The sequence below is a fragment of the Condylura cristata genome, unplaced genomic scaffold, assembly GCF_000260355.1.
Source record: "Condylura cristata isolate star-nosed mole 26May11 unplaced genomic scaffold, ConCri1.0 scaffold00004, whole genome shotgun sequence".
Lineage (NCBI taxonomy): Eukaryota > Metazoa > Chordata > Mammalia > Eulipotyphla > Talpidae > Condylura > Condylura cristata.
The window spans coordinates 62092582-62107144 of record NW_004567105.1 but is presented as its reverse complement, the minus strand read 5'-3'; the positions used below and the strand labels follow the sequence as shown (position 1 = coordinate 62107144).

Sequence of the window (14563 nt, the reverse complement as noted above, 5' to 3'; positions counted from 1 at the left end):
CCTTTCCTAGAGACCCCCACTTGGCCCCCAGTTGAATCATGCCCCTGTTGCCCACATCGGTAAGAGATGAGGGTAGGGAGGTATGGACTAGTTTTGAGCATGCTTGTTCTGAAGTGGCATCACAATGTTGGTCCCTGGGCAGGACCCTGGCAAGAAGAGCTGCTATGGTGCTCACGGTTAGTCCTCTGCTCAGCTCCCCTAGTCTGGGCTGCAGCCACCACACACCCAGCTGTTTGGAATGTCTTAGTAGTGGCTAATAGCTCTTATAGCTGCTCTCTTCACATCTGCCTTTACAGTCTCCCTATAGAAGCCTGGGGGGGGGGAGGTCCCCTCTGCTAGCAGTCTATACACAATGAGGGGATATTAAAGCCCCAGTTCCCAGTTGCTTGCCACAAACTGGGACTAAAGGAGTAGTATGATTTGGATTCTGAGGCTCATTGTTTAGGGTCAGGCTGAAGCTGATATGATAGACCACAACCTTGTTCAACTCCTTCTTTTGCCTGTCCTGTTTCTCTCACCTTCCTCCTCCTCCCTCAAAAACAAACAAACATAGGTGTCAGGCCCTCCTTCTAGAGAAGCCAGTCCATGATGGCAGAGGACTAAGTGGGAGCTTTGGAAAGCCCCTCCTGCATATCTTAGGTGGGTTTAGCTGCTGGGGACTGGTATGGAAATAAGCAGAGAATGCCAGAGGTCTCTATGGTATGGGGAGAGGGAGGTTGGGGGCTTCAGGTCAGTTCTGTAAGCCCAGGAGAACTGAGGATTTTAAAAAGTAGCTGGAATACTACAGGAGACCAAGAAGCCCAGGAGAGAACTTATAATGGTTCCTCATGGTTTGGGCAAGTATTCAGTGGAGGGCAGCCTCAGTGGGTTAGTGGCACAGAAAGGAACTACAGAGAGAACAGGTAAGGGAGGCAGGAAGCAATGAGTGTGGGTAAGGAGAGGGCCTCTCTTGGCTCCCCAAGCCCTGCTATGCCAAGGAGGAAGGCTGGGCTTGTTATTAGGCAAGGTATATGTGGACCCTGTCCTTGACCATCTCCTCTGAGGGCTCAAGATTTAGTTTGGAGGCTTTCTAGAGGGGATAGGGCACTTCAAGTCAGCCTCAAAAGGGCAGAGGAAGAGAATTCTGAGGACTCTAGAAGTCTGAGAGCAATTGTTCTTGTGGCTGTGTGGCCTTGGGCAGGTAAATTCACCTTTCTGGGATTCAGTTTCCCTATCTGTAAATTGAGAATGACACAACCTTTAAGAGATTGGTCTAAAGTTTTAGTTAGGTAAGGAAGGTAAAGGGCTTCAAAGGGGAATGACTGAATCAGAGAGAATGAGGGACACAAAGGAGACCCAAGTCTGGGTCATTCTCAAGGCACAGTGCTAGGGATTACCTGTCAGAGCAGAGGCTGAGAAATACAGTTGGAATTGCATCAGAGAAGTTAGATAAAATACAGCATCTCCACACAGACCACACTTCCCTGATTGTCAAAAACTGGCCAGAATGTCCAGAGATCTCTCCCATTTGGCCTTTAAAAGAGCAGCTGGAGTGGCAGGTTTCAGATTTCTTCTGTTTTGAATGAGATTAGTGCCAGTCAGATTTCAAAAGTTCTGTTCTCCATGACTTTGGGCTTTTGAGCATCAGCCTAAGGGAGCTGAGGGATGCCTTGGTTTCTGGTGTCTCACCTACATGCCCTTGTTCCCTTGTGTGCTACCCTTCCTTTGTGTCATGCCTGGCTAGAGCAGGACAGGATGCTGGCAGAAAGGATAAGGAGCAAGTCACAAATAAAAGAAATGAAATGCTTACCTTAAATTGCTGTACCTCAAAAAAATTTTTTTAACATTTTACTTTGCAATAATTTCAAATACAGAAAAGAAGCAAGAATAAAAAAAAAAAGTATATTCTCTTCACACAGTCTTGTACAGTTCAATTTCTACTGATCAGTTTTATCCTTCTCTTCCTGCCTCAGCTCTCCTCACCTTACACTGTTTTAAAACAGGATGCTGGTTTCATTCAGGTGTGCTAAGATCAACCTATCAGGAGACCATTGCCATTGAAAGGACAGTTCACTATCATCTTTTCCTTCCCAGAGGTGCTGGGCTTGCCACCCCATGCTGGGTTATAGGAGAGCTCATCACTGGCAGAGGCAAGCCTTTATTAAGGTTTTTGAGGGAAGGAATGGGCTTGGCAGGGTAAGTGGGCTGACCAGTTTTAGGACTGGGCTGATTTAAATAACTTTAGTGGGTGAGGGGTGTAAGGGCTGGCCCAAATTGTCAGGATGCCATACCCTGGGGTGATTAGGACAGGGGGTTAAAGTCTTACAAGCATGGGAGGGTGTGGAGTATGGGGGTGGGGGATGGTTAGTTTGCATATGAAAGGCCTGCTGCAGGGCTATCCGGAAGAAGCCACCAATCCTGGGAGGGGTAGTCATTCCAGGCCTACAGGATCACAGATCTGAAAACATCCTATTCACAAACTAGAAAACTGATCTATACAGGCTGCTTGTAGTTAATGTATTCATTGATATGTTTGGATTATAACCCTCATATGTCATAGTTATTTCTCATTCAGTCTATATTTTCAAAAGGACAGATTTATTAGCAAAAGGAGAAAGAAAATAAAAGACATTTGCATACACACAGTTATGCAGTCCTGGTAGGAAAGCTGCCTTTTTCTGTGTTCTTTTGGGTTGTCTTTATGATTTTGTTTTATGTCCACTTTGGTTTACTATTTATTTGGTTTACTGTCCTCTAAAATATTTTTAGGTAGTTGGCCTAGGTTTAATTCTATCTTCTTTTATCTACACTCAGCAGGAGTGACTGATAAGTCATGTGAACATTCAGAGACCAGTAGGCCAAGTAAAGTTTTTGAACAATGTGGGTGGATTCACAAAACTAAATGCCTCTGGCAGTCAAAGAAAAATTGCTGCCATTCTACAAAGTAAAGAACTCTATGTTTCTGGTTTTAAAAATTTAGCTGGGTGGCAAATTCACGTTAAATGCTGTTCTTATTTTCCTTACAATTAAAAAAAAAGCCCCAGCCCTCCCTGGTGGCGCAGCAGGTTAAAGGACAGCACTGAGAAGCTAAAGCCACTTCCGCATGAGTTCAATTCCCCCCCCCCAGAAGTGACCCACATGGCGAGGCAGACCTCTCCTGACCCGCCTGCTGCTCCCCTCAGTGTACTTGTCTGCTCCCCACTCTGTCGCTGGTGAATCCTCTCACCAACCCTGCACCTCTGGCCTGTACCCTAGTTCTGTATGTATAAGTAAATAAATATTTAAAAAAAAAGGAAATAAAAAAGCTGAAAAGACATTTCTCCCGAAAAGATTTACAGATGGCCAACATATACATTATAAATATGCTTCACATCACTAATCATGAGGAAGAATTTAATTAAAACAACTAAAACGAGATATTTCCCTGTGCTTGTTAAAATGGTTGTCATCAAAAGGATGAGATAACAAAAAGCTTGTGAACTGCTGCTTAAGAGAAACGCTCCAGGGATGTGTCAGGAGAAATACATGAAAATATCTATTTCTACAATAGATACCCTATAGCAATGAACACAAATGGATTACTGGCTAGCATTATAAAAACTTTAAAATAAGCTTAACTTAATACTCAAAATCATGGAAAACAATATATTTTGCTCAGGGATACCAGTTGTTAAAAAAAAAAAAAAAAAGTGAGCCTAGGGGAAGCCTGAGGGTTAAGCGGCCCTGGGCACTCTCACCCTGTGCCAGACACCTCTGCAGGAAGGGGCCATCTCCCTGCAGGCTGTACACTGCTATGAGCTTTCTTCCTTCTGGAGCCGCCTGTGGCCTTGAAAGTGCAGCAAAAGCCTCCAGCAAGCACTTTGCTTATGGGTTATCATGCTAGCCCAGGCACAGGTGTGGACCCTGCGGGCCCAGGCTCAGCTCCAGGGCTGGGCCGTGGACCATGAGTCAGGCTGCAGAGGCGGGTAGCCTGAGGAAGGACCAGGGTGAGAGGAAAGTGATCGTCACACTGGTCACCATGCACTCCTACCCCTCAGGCACAGAGTCCACCTGAGTCTGACTTCAGTTTATGCACTAGATGAGGGAGTGAGCGGAGTGAGCGCTGTGCACGGAGCTGACAACCTCTAGCTTCTGCTCTTCTCATAGTTGTGGGTGCTGGGTGCTGTGAAATTACCTCCCTCGGGTTCTGCTACGCTGTCCAAGGTGCCCTTCTGTCGCTGGCCAGAGCTGTGCTATCCCACTTAGCACTGGCGACTGGAGCACTTGAGTTGTGGCCAGTGTTACTAAGGAACTGCACTCTTAATTTCACTTATTTTTAATTAATTTGTAACTAATACTGAAGAAGTCTAAAGTACTTTCTCACCCATCACAAGTTTGTTTTGGTAGGGCTATGTTTCCCTTTAGCCTTCAAAAACTTAGCATAGATATTGACATGTGCTGGGCCAAAGTTTATAACCTTAGTTGTCTTCATACTCTCCTATATTCTTAGCCTGTCTCTCATCCTCTGGACCCCCGACTTCCCCACATTTTAGAAGGGCAGGTTTATCAGGAAAAGGAGAAAAAGAGGAACCTGCATCATCATAGACAGGCAGGAGGGTTTCCTCTTTCTTTTGGCAAAGAATTAGAGACTTTAAATAAATTTGTATTTTATCTGTCTTTCAAAATGTCAACTGCCTTTGGAATTTCCCTAAACCTGCTATAATTTTTAAGCCACAAACCTAAAGGAATAATCTACAATCATTATTCCCATTTCCTTAAATCCAACTCCTCTATTTTCTTGCAATTTTTCAGGTAAAGGCTCACCTAAAAATCCAGGATGAAAATTCCTTACACTGGAATTATTTAGGGAGACATTTGTTTAATTAAAAGGTGCCCCTTCCTCTAGAATTCAGCCCACAGGTACAGCTCTAGGGTTGGGTGCCTTTGTGCACTGCCTAAGCTGCACTTGGCATGAGCCTGCTCACAGCTTTCTACAAAATTTCCTCTTCACTTAACACAGACCTGAAACTTGGCTTCAGGGCAGATTTAACAGCTTCCATTAAGGATAGAAAGCACCAAAGTAGGGCTCCTACCCTTGGGGATTTAGTAGACTTTTATTGAAGAAGATAGAGCAAATGTTGCTGACACAGAGTCACTGCATTGTTTAGGCAACGTACTCCTTGAGGAAGGATGAACAGTTCTCAGCAAAGAAGCGCCGTTGTCCCTCTGACCACCCATGAACATTTCAGAGGAGAGGTAGATAGACAGCCAGATTCTGGAGGAGTTGGCAGTGAGTCTCCAGGGCTGGGAGTGGTGCCCAGTAGAGATGGTATCAAGAGACCTAGGATTTCCTGGTCCAAGGAAAATGTCCTATGCCAGAGGTCTATAAGAAAATGTCAGGCAATCTACTGGTCTTTACAGGCTGACAGGCCTGCATCAGGCTGGTCCTGGGCCTCCTGTTCCGGCTGCACAGTGGATGCCTCCCTCTGGACTGTAGCGTACAAGGCCACAGCGCAACTGGGGCTCCTCTTCCTCATACCAGCGCTGTTCACTGAAGTCAGGGAAGAAGGTTGCAATCTCTCTACTGGCTGAAACCACAGAGTCTGTAAAGGGAGGCAATATGGAGAAAGGGTTCTCTCATAGGGAGTGCAGGATGACAGCAAGAGGCAGTCATAACTAGGTTCAGAAAGCAAGGCCTCTACTTCTGTCTGCCTCATAGCCCTAGAGCAGTTAAAGAAAGTGTTTAGGCCACAACGGGCCAGAAATACAATTAGGAAGGAAGTTCAATGGAGGGACCTGGCTCTCAGCCCCATAATACACCTGCCCATCAAACTATCTTCCCTTTTTTATGGTTATTATCAGGGAGGAAGACTCACCAGAGCCATGGGTGGTGTTGCGGGTGTCCGTGAGGCCAAAACTTCCACGAATTGAATCTGGGGCCATGTGGCGTGCTCGAAACACTCTGGTGGGTCCCATCATCATCCTCCAGAACTGGATGGCATCCTTGCGGGCCAGGATATAGGCACGGATTGGCCCACTGTGAACAAAAGAAGCACATGTCAAGAATGTGCTTATCTAGTCTAAGAAGGCACCTCGTGAGCAGAACACAAATAAAAGCATGCTATGCATTCTGGATTTCCTTGCCTTTCTAGCTGAGAACCAATGTGACTTTAAGCAGGTGATGAAGGGCTCTGTGGATACTCAAGAAAGATCACAGAGATCAACAGAATTGCTAGGGAACACTCAACAATTCTGCACTTATTTGATCAGCAACCATGATGGGACAGGAGGTCAGCAGGCCAGTGTTGGCTTGGTCAGAGCTCTAAGCCTATGTTTTTTCAGATACTTGGCACTGATTATAACTTTAAAGTGGTAAGTGAAATAAATAAGTGTATTTAGGGGGCTGAGGAGATAAGTCTCAGAAGATAAAAATGCTGGAGCCAAAGTAGAAGTACTTGGGCCATCATGGTGGCCTAGGGGTTAAGTCTCAGTGCTATTACAGCTATGGCCAATGTTTGATCCCTGGCCAGGAGCTGACCCACATAGCACAGCAGACCTCTCCTGTTTTGTCCACTGCTCCTCTCAAATGTGTAGTTCAGTAGATCTGCCTATTTTGTTCCCCACTCTGGTGAATCTTCTCACCCTTCACACCTCTGGCCAACACGCCAGTACTTACGTGTAAACATTAAAAAAAAAAAAAAAGAGTTTCTAATTAAAATTCTTAAAGAAACAAACAAAAACTAGACGTACCTGGCCATGAACTCAACCAATCGCTGATAGAAAAAACGCCCTGCAAAGAGAGAGAATACCTTCATCAAGACACTGGTGCCCAAGAGGCCTTTTTGTACTTGTGCCTCTTTACTTGAAAAATATAATCTTTTAGAGGGAAGAACGAGGACCTTGGAGCCTGATAACCTGGGTCTAAACCCAGGCTCTGCCACTTACATCTGTGCAGTTTGGGATAAGATAATTTTCCTAACTCAGTTTCTTAATCTGTGGAGTACTGACAAAACAATCTCTACTTCATACGGCTACTGGGAGAACTAAATGAAATCATGAGCATCAGGACAATGCCTGACAGAGTACACACTCACAAAATGTTACCTACTGATATTATCAAAACATAAAATTAAGCTTCTGGCTGGAACTGTAAGGTAGACCCTTCCTAGGATCTTTTTTCAAATCCTGATAATCAGAAAAGTTTGTATGTAAATAGAGAAGATTGACAGCACTTCTACAAGTAGCAGGTCAGAGAATTTGCTATTGTGTGTAAAAATCTCCCTTGCACACCTCTTGAGACAGAGAAGTCTCCCATTCAGAGGGAAGCTGATCCTACCTTCATGCTCTTGGTAAAACCTCTGGCAATCTTCTTTTCTCCACAGAAGTTCTTTCATTCGTATAATAAGGAACTTGTTGCTCAGAATCTGCTGATGAACAGCCTGGATAAACACCACCCAAAGACAAATTAGTCAAAGGTACAGGAGGTCCGGTATGATTAAAAGAACCACAAGAACCCCCTGGAGCCCAGGACCTGAAGGTCTGTCCCGGTAGTTCAAAAGGAAAAGAAATAGGGTGAAGTAATGACCTTCTGTAATAGCCAGAGTGTGATCCTCAAGAGAGGGGTGGGCAGGAAGTGCTATTTTGCCCTCCATTCCTATATTCCATGAGCTCAAGAACAAGGGAACATCACTTGGACACTCATAAAAAGGTCTTGATAGTGTTCCTGCCTTGAGTTTCTCACTCTCCAAGTTATCAGAATTGATATATTAAAAATTCCACAATTTATATGTCACACTGGGGTCAGAAGTTTTTGAGTAGGAATGCAGTGCCATTGCTTTAGTCCAGTGCTCACAGCGGCACTCAGACCCACCGCATACTGTCCATTTTCTATTCTCTAGTGCCCCAACTCAGCTTGCCTATGGCACTCAGACCCACCGCATACATTCCTGACTTGCATCTCCCTTCTGTGGAACACCTACCATCCCACACACTAACCAAAGTCCCTTCTTTTGCAGCCTGGCTTAGTCCCGGCACTGCAGGCCACCACCTCTAACTACTTTGGTCTTCTCTGCTTCACAGAGGTCTTACTCAGCAGTGTTGCTCACCTAGTACTAATCAACCTACAGGAGGCAGAATGCTAAAATGACCTTCACCCAGCCTTACTCAGTTCTAATCTTTAGGACTATGGATGTGATACAATATGGTTGTTATATTACATGGCAAAAGGAATTTTGCAAGTGTAATTAAGGTGACTAATCAGTGATTTTGTTTTAAAAGGGAGATTAGCCAGATTGTCCTAATTAATCATATACTCTTTAAGAGCAGAATTTTATCTGTCTGGAAGCTAAAGGAGAAGTCAGAGGGATTCGAAGCATGAGAAAAGCATCCTTTGATGCAATGTTGTCGTCCTTTTTTTTTTAAGATTTACTTATTTATGCATACAAGAGCTCAGGTGTAAGTCAGAGGTGCGAGGGAGGGTGGAGTGAAAGGATTCACCTGAGACAAGTAGGGAACAGAACAGGCAGATTCACTGAAATACACTGCTGCGGGGAGCAGCAGGTGAGACAGCAGACATCTGCTGTGCCACATGGGTGGCTGTGGATTGCTTCATAGTGCTAAGACTTAAGCCACCAGGGAGGCTCTGTTGCTGTCCTAACGATGTAATAGGCCATGTAATAAGGGATCTGAATTGTTTCCAGAAGAGTAGAGCAGTCCTCACCTGAAAGTCGGCAAGGAAATGGGGACCTTACTCTATAGTCACAAGGACCAAATCCTAGCAAAAACCTGTATGTGTTTGGAAGTGGATTCTTCCAGAGATGTCCAAATAAGGGTTTTGTTAGCTGATACCTTGACTTTGGTCTTGTGAGATCCAAAGGAAAGAAGACAATTCAGTCTACTTGACCCGTATATTTCAGGATTGTGAGAGAATAAATGAGTGCTGTTTAAAGCTGCCAATTTTACGGTAACTTGTTATGCAGCAAAAGGAAACTGTCTTGAGGCTTAGTTCTCATTGTACTATATATTTTCGCACATTCTATATCAGCTCCAATTCTTCAACAGATTTCTAGCTCCCACAGCATCTAGCACAGGACTATGTGATGAGTCTTCACCTATGGCCTTAAGCAGAAGCATGCAGGAGACACTTAGGGTTTGTTCTCACCTCCAGAATCAGTGGGTGAGCGACAGCATCAGGCTTGATCAGGGCCAGAGTGAGCTGGAGAGCCTGAGGGCTTCGCAAGATTGAGGTCATCTCACTCCTGCCATCAGAGAGCTGGATTAGGGATGCATCAGCACTCTACTCCCCCCCACTCTGGAACCATACAGCCTTGTAAATTGGCCAGTCCCTCCACTCTTGAGATGCGAAAAAACATAAGACAGTTATATAGTAAAGCTGTAAACATTACTGGATTTAATTGCCCATTGCATTTAGGGGACTTGTGAGAAGGGAATAAGAGAGGGTGCTTTCTTCCAACTTAAAAGTACATAATCTGGTTTATTACTGTTAACCAACAAAGCAGTTATCCCTCCAAGAGTGTAGATACTACCTCTCTTTGCCAATATTCCCTTCCCTTCCTAACTTTCCTTTGTATTTTACAAAGGATTTACAATATATATACCTAGACAGCCTGATCATTAGGGTGCAATAACTGTTTCCACACTTAAGGCCCTCTATCTCAGTGTTCTCCCATCAGTTCTAGAACTGGAAGATTGGATGGATAAGAATCAGATGTTGCCAAAATATCAAAAAGTCTGTTGAACACATGCTATTTCTTATCTAATCATAGAGAGAGACCAGGATCTCCCCTATCTATAGTGGCGAGGCTTAAAGATATACATGGAACTCAAAAGTCAGGAACTAGTTGTAACCATTTTGCATCTGAAGCAGTTAAAACTGCCTGGATTATAATTTAGTCAACTATATAGACTAAATGAATCCATACAGTCTTATCCTACTTTTTAAATAATTCTAGTAGTTATAAGAGTTGAATAAATAATTGTGGAACTGACACAATGAACACTGAAGTATTTTATACAATGGACTAAGAATGCATTCTTTTCCAACCGTGAAACGCTACTTATATGTGAGAAATCGATCACCTGTATTGAATTAAGAACTACGCCTCAAAGGATTATTGGCAGAGCCCCTAAATTTGCCAATAAATAAAGAAGGCTTCCATAAACACACACAGACAGGCTCATTTTTCTAGGCCTGAATTTAACTTGAAAGTTATGTTAGATAGGGTGCTAGGGACTGGTTCAAACAAAGAAACTCTCCAATGTTTCATCTACTCATGTCCTTCCTACAACTTTCACCTTGATGACCTACTCAAACCACAGAGCTAAGCCCAGTCTAACCAGTACAAGATCAACCAACTCAATCTCCCCCATATCCAAGTGGTGAGTCTTTGCCATATACTTAGGGAGAGACAGCCTTGACATTTCCCTTCTCTCACCTTCCATACCTACACTATCACCAATTTCTAGAATTTTTACATACCCAATATATCTCAAATCCAAACAACTCTCTCCCTCTCAAGTGTCACTACGCTACTCCAAGACATCATCATCTCCCCGGCCCCTAGGCTTCTGCATCAGACTCCTTAATGAATCTGTTGTACTGTTGGAGAGTATTTGCCACCCTCCACAATCTGTTCTCCATGCATCAGCCAGAATGAACTAAAAAGCAAATCGAATTATATATCATTCCCCTCCTTAACCCTTTAGCATGTGCTTTAATGATAAAACCCAAATCCTTTACAAGGCCCACAAGACTTTGCATCTTTTGATTCCTGCCTATCTCTCTAGCCTCCTCTAGGACCCCACACTCCTTAATATTCTTTTTACTCCAGCCCATGGGCCTTACAGGTGCAAGAATTTTTGACTTGTCTTTGTGAGATGGTTCTGCAGTCCAAACAGTGTGCTGCCTTTGGTTACCTCCTACTCATACACTAGACCTTGGCTCATCTCTCCCATTATATTTTCTTGTGGCTTCTTGCACGTTTTCCCCACTGGTCAGTTCCATGAAAGGAAGTCTGTTTTGCTTGTCATCATATCCTTAGTACCACACAGTTTCTAGTGTAAAGTTGGTGTCCACAGTATTTGTTGAATCTACTAATGAATAAACTTGCTTTTCCAAGGCCAGGCTGATAGGGGTTTTCAAGCAAGGGATGGATGTTGTTCCTTTCTTAATGCCATCTAAGTTATAAGTTATAGCCGTCCTAGCTAGGCTTCCTGTTTTTTTAAGATTTCTTTTACTTATTTGTACATACAAAAACTGGGGCATAGGGGCCAGAGGTGCGCAGTGTGTTTGTGTGTGTATGTGTGAGAGGATTCACCGAGACAGAGTGGGGAGCAGAAAAGTCAGCTCTATTGAAATACACTGCTGAGGGGAGCAGCAGATGAGGCAAGAGAGGTCTGCTGTGCCATGTGGGTCACCTCCCTGGCCAGGATCGAACTGATGATAGCCTGATAGCGCTGAGACAGAGAGGCCCCTAGCTCGTGGTTTTTCACAAATGCTGACAAGTCCAAAAACTCAACGTAAAGATCACTCCTTCAACACATTACTAACTTTGGAAGGTTATGGGACACTTTACTACACACATTTCTCTGCTTCCAGGAGGGCAGCGGCCAAGTCCCTAGTCCAGCCCGGCGTTGGGGAGATCTGCTGCCCCTCAATTACGCCACGGACCCTGAGCGCCTAAGGTCCGGGTGTCCAGTCCTACACGCTCACTGCCTCAGACCGTGACACGGACCCCTGCCCCCGGCTACCATTCCATTCCTCTAGGCCTGAGGTCACGCAACCCCACCCCGAGTAACCCCGGCAAAAGCTCACTCTGGATTCCGGCTACGCGCAGCCGAGTCCCGCTGGAGTTCGGTCCGGGATTCACCTGGTCCTCCCACCGCAGCGCGGACCGCCAGGCACCGCGCTAGCTGGCCTGTGGGCACCAGCGGGATCCTGCAGGCATCGGCTGGGCGCCCCGACTCGGGGGTCCTCGTCAGGGACCCGCGCAAGAGCCCTAGCAGAGTGCGGTGCCCAGTGAGTCCTGGGCAGTGCCCGAGCTGCTCCACCAGGCCCCGACAGCCCACAGCAGGAGGGAAGACCGGGTCTCCCTCCCAAAGGATGGCGTTGAGTCGGGCGCCCATCCCCTCCGCCCAGGTCGCGCGCCCTCAGGCGGCACGGAGGACCAGCGGCGCCCGCGCGGACCGCACGGCGGGGGCCAGTGCCTGCTTTGGGGCCGCCGGGCTGGAACTTAACCAACTCGTTCGCTTTATGCTTTGTCTAGGGTAGTGCTGGGACGTGGTGCCCAATATTTGTCCGAGTTACTTGGAGAGTAAAGAGCACGCTTTCTTGATCACGAGGGCAGAGGCAGCTGCTGAAAATCATCGAGCTTGGGGCGATAACCAAACACCAAGATGCACAATTGATATGGGGTTGGTGAGGGAGGATCCTTGTTGGGGGTCCAGGTGTACATAAGGAACGAGGGACACTAGTCGGAAGGGCATACTGAAGAATTGGGGCACAAGAATGTGGGGTGACTTACTCTGGAGTTTAATAACAGGCCAGGTGAAAAAATGAGACCTGAATGTATTTAGTTCTTGTGTATAGTGTAATACATGAAGGGGGAACAGTTATGGCAGGTTGAATAAGGATGTTAACATTTTTTTCTCTTTGGAAATCACTGTATTGGGGAAGAATGAAAATAAACTATAACTGTTATCCACTAAAACTAAACTAAACACAACTGACTTTAGTGACTACAGATACAGGTGTACTCCAGGAGTGTTGGAAGGAGGGTCTGTGGTTCTGGCACTGTTTTGCACAAGTTGTCTTTAGGAAAGGCCACTTCTCAGCTATGGGAGCTGGTGAAGGCACATATCCAGCCTGCCTTTACAAGATGGAAATAAATTTCCCTTGTGCAACTGACCACACTCTAAATTAAATCTTCTTTGTTTTCTTTCTTTAAGACTTTTTATTTATTTATGCACACAATGACTGGGCTATAGACCAGAAAGGAGGGTGGAGAGAGAGAAGGGAGGAGAGAGAGGAGGGAGGAGAGAGGGAGAGAGAAAGAGTGAGAGAGAGAGAATGAGAACGAGACAGAGAGAATGAAAAAGAAGCAGAACAGGCAGGTTTACTGAAATACACTGCCAAGGGGATGAGAGGGCTAGATGAGAGGTCTGCTGTGCCATATGTGGGTTGGCTCCCTAGAGGGGAAGTGAACTCAGGCTGCAGTTACCATTGCATAATGATAGTATGCTGAGACTTAGCCCCTATGACAACAGGGAGGCCCTAATTTTTATTTTTCAAATGCACCAGGTACAATTTTTGTATTTTACTTTTATCTTCATCAACATATCTCTGAACTATAGGGAGTTTTGCTGATTTTTAGATCATCTTTCTGTCTTACACCCACACTGTGAAAAGACTTTAATATTTTATAGTTGCTTTGTCCATTCTCAACAAAATAAGCACAATAATTAAAAATACTAAAAGTAAGGGCAGGTGTAGTTTTAAAAAAACAGAAATAATCTGATTTTTCTGAATGCAGGCTCAGAACCAGCTGAAATAAAGAAATGGCAGACAGGTGGAGATCAAAGTTGGAGAACTTTGATCTGTTGGAGAACATAACAGAGTCAACATTCAACATAACCAACTTTAAAAGCACCTAAAATGCCTAAACTTATTAGTCCCATTATCACTTTGATTTACATGTGAGTTTGTGATCCCTACTTTTCTTACCTGGTCTTTTGTTTTACATTCCTTGCCAAACATGATGGGGTATCATCTGGACACATATTGTTGAATAAAACTTATCCTTTGGGCCCTCCCTAGTGGCTCAGCAGGTTAAATAAAGCACAGCACTACTTCAGCATGAGTTTGATCCCTGCCCTGGAGGTGACCCACAAGGGGCAGCAAACCTCTCCTGACCCGCCCTCCACTCCCCTCAACAATGTACTTCATCCATCTGCCTGTTTTACTCCCACTCTGTCTCTGGTGAATCCTGTCACTGCCCCTGCACCTCTGGCCTGTACCCCAATTTTGTATGCATAAATAAACAAATCATTAAAAAAAAAAAACACCTCATCCCTCTACCTCTGCCAAAGGGCAGAACCTACTCTTATAAAGCTTCTAACATGGAATGCCAGAACCTGTGTCTGGTTTCCAAAATAAAGAAGGAATGGGCTGTTTTGCACTCGCTTTATTCTCTGTTCTTGAAGCTTCAATTACAGGGGAAGAGATGTGGAAGATACCAGGAGTGTTAGGGGGAAATTTTAGGAGAAATACTTCCTTGTAGAACTAGAGGATCAGGTCAAGAAGGATTTGCTTTCTAACAGAGTCAGAAGCTCTGTTAGAAACTCTTTGGTTTTGATTCATGTCTTTGAGAATTGGTGAGAATTGTCTTTGAGAATTGTGTCTTTGAGATTGGGCTAAACGGGTTCAGTTTGTGATGTGGTGAGTTTGGAGTGATGGTCAGTCTTTTATGCCTTCTGTTTTACTTTTGGTTTTCTGTCTAGTTGTTCTACCCATTATTGTTCAGAGAACCTTCTTCAGGTCCAGCGCTACTAAGTGGCCAGTCAGTGTCTGGACTTGGGTCTAACTCCT

General features: G+C 44.8%; 1 protein-coding gene across 1 annotated transcript; it reads right to left on the bottom strand.

Moving 5' to 3' along the window:
* Positions 1–4873: 4873 nt before the first annotated feature.
* NME6 (NME/NM23 nucleoside diphosphate kinase 6) lies at positions 4874–12058 on the bottom strand. Its single transcript, XM_004676212.2, has 6 exons — positions 11792–12058; positions 9119–9215; positions 7295–7397; positions 6709–6748; positions 5835–5995; positions 4874–5561 (listed from the first exon to the last, which is right to left on the bottom strand). Exons 2-6 carry the CDS (start codon positions 9206–9208, stop codon positions 5395–5397), a joined length of 561 nt encoding a protein of 186 aa, XP_004676269.1. The 5' UTR covers positions 9209–9215; positions 11792–12058; the 3' UTR covers positions 4874–5394.
* Positions 12059–14563: the final 2505 nt, after the last annotated feature.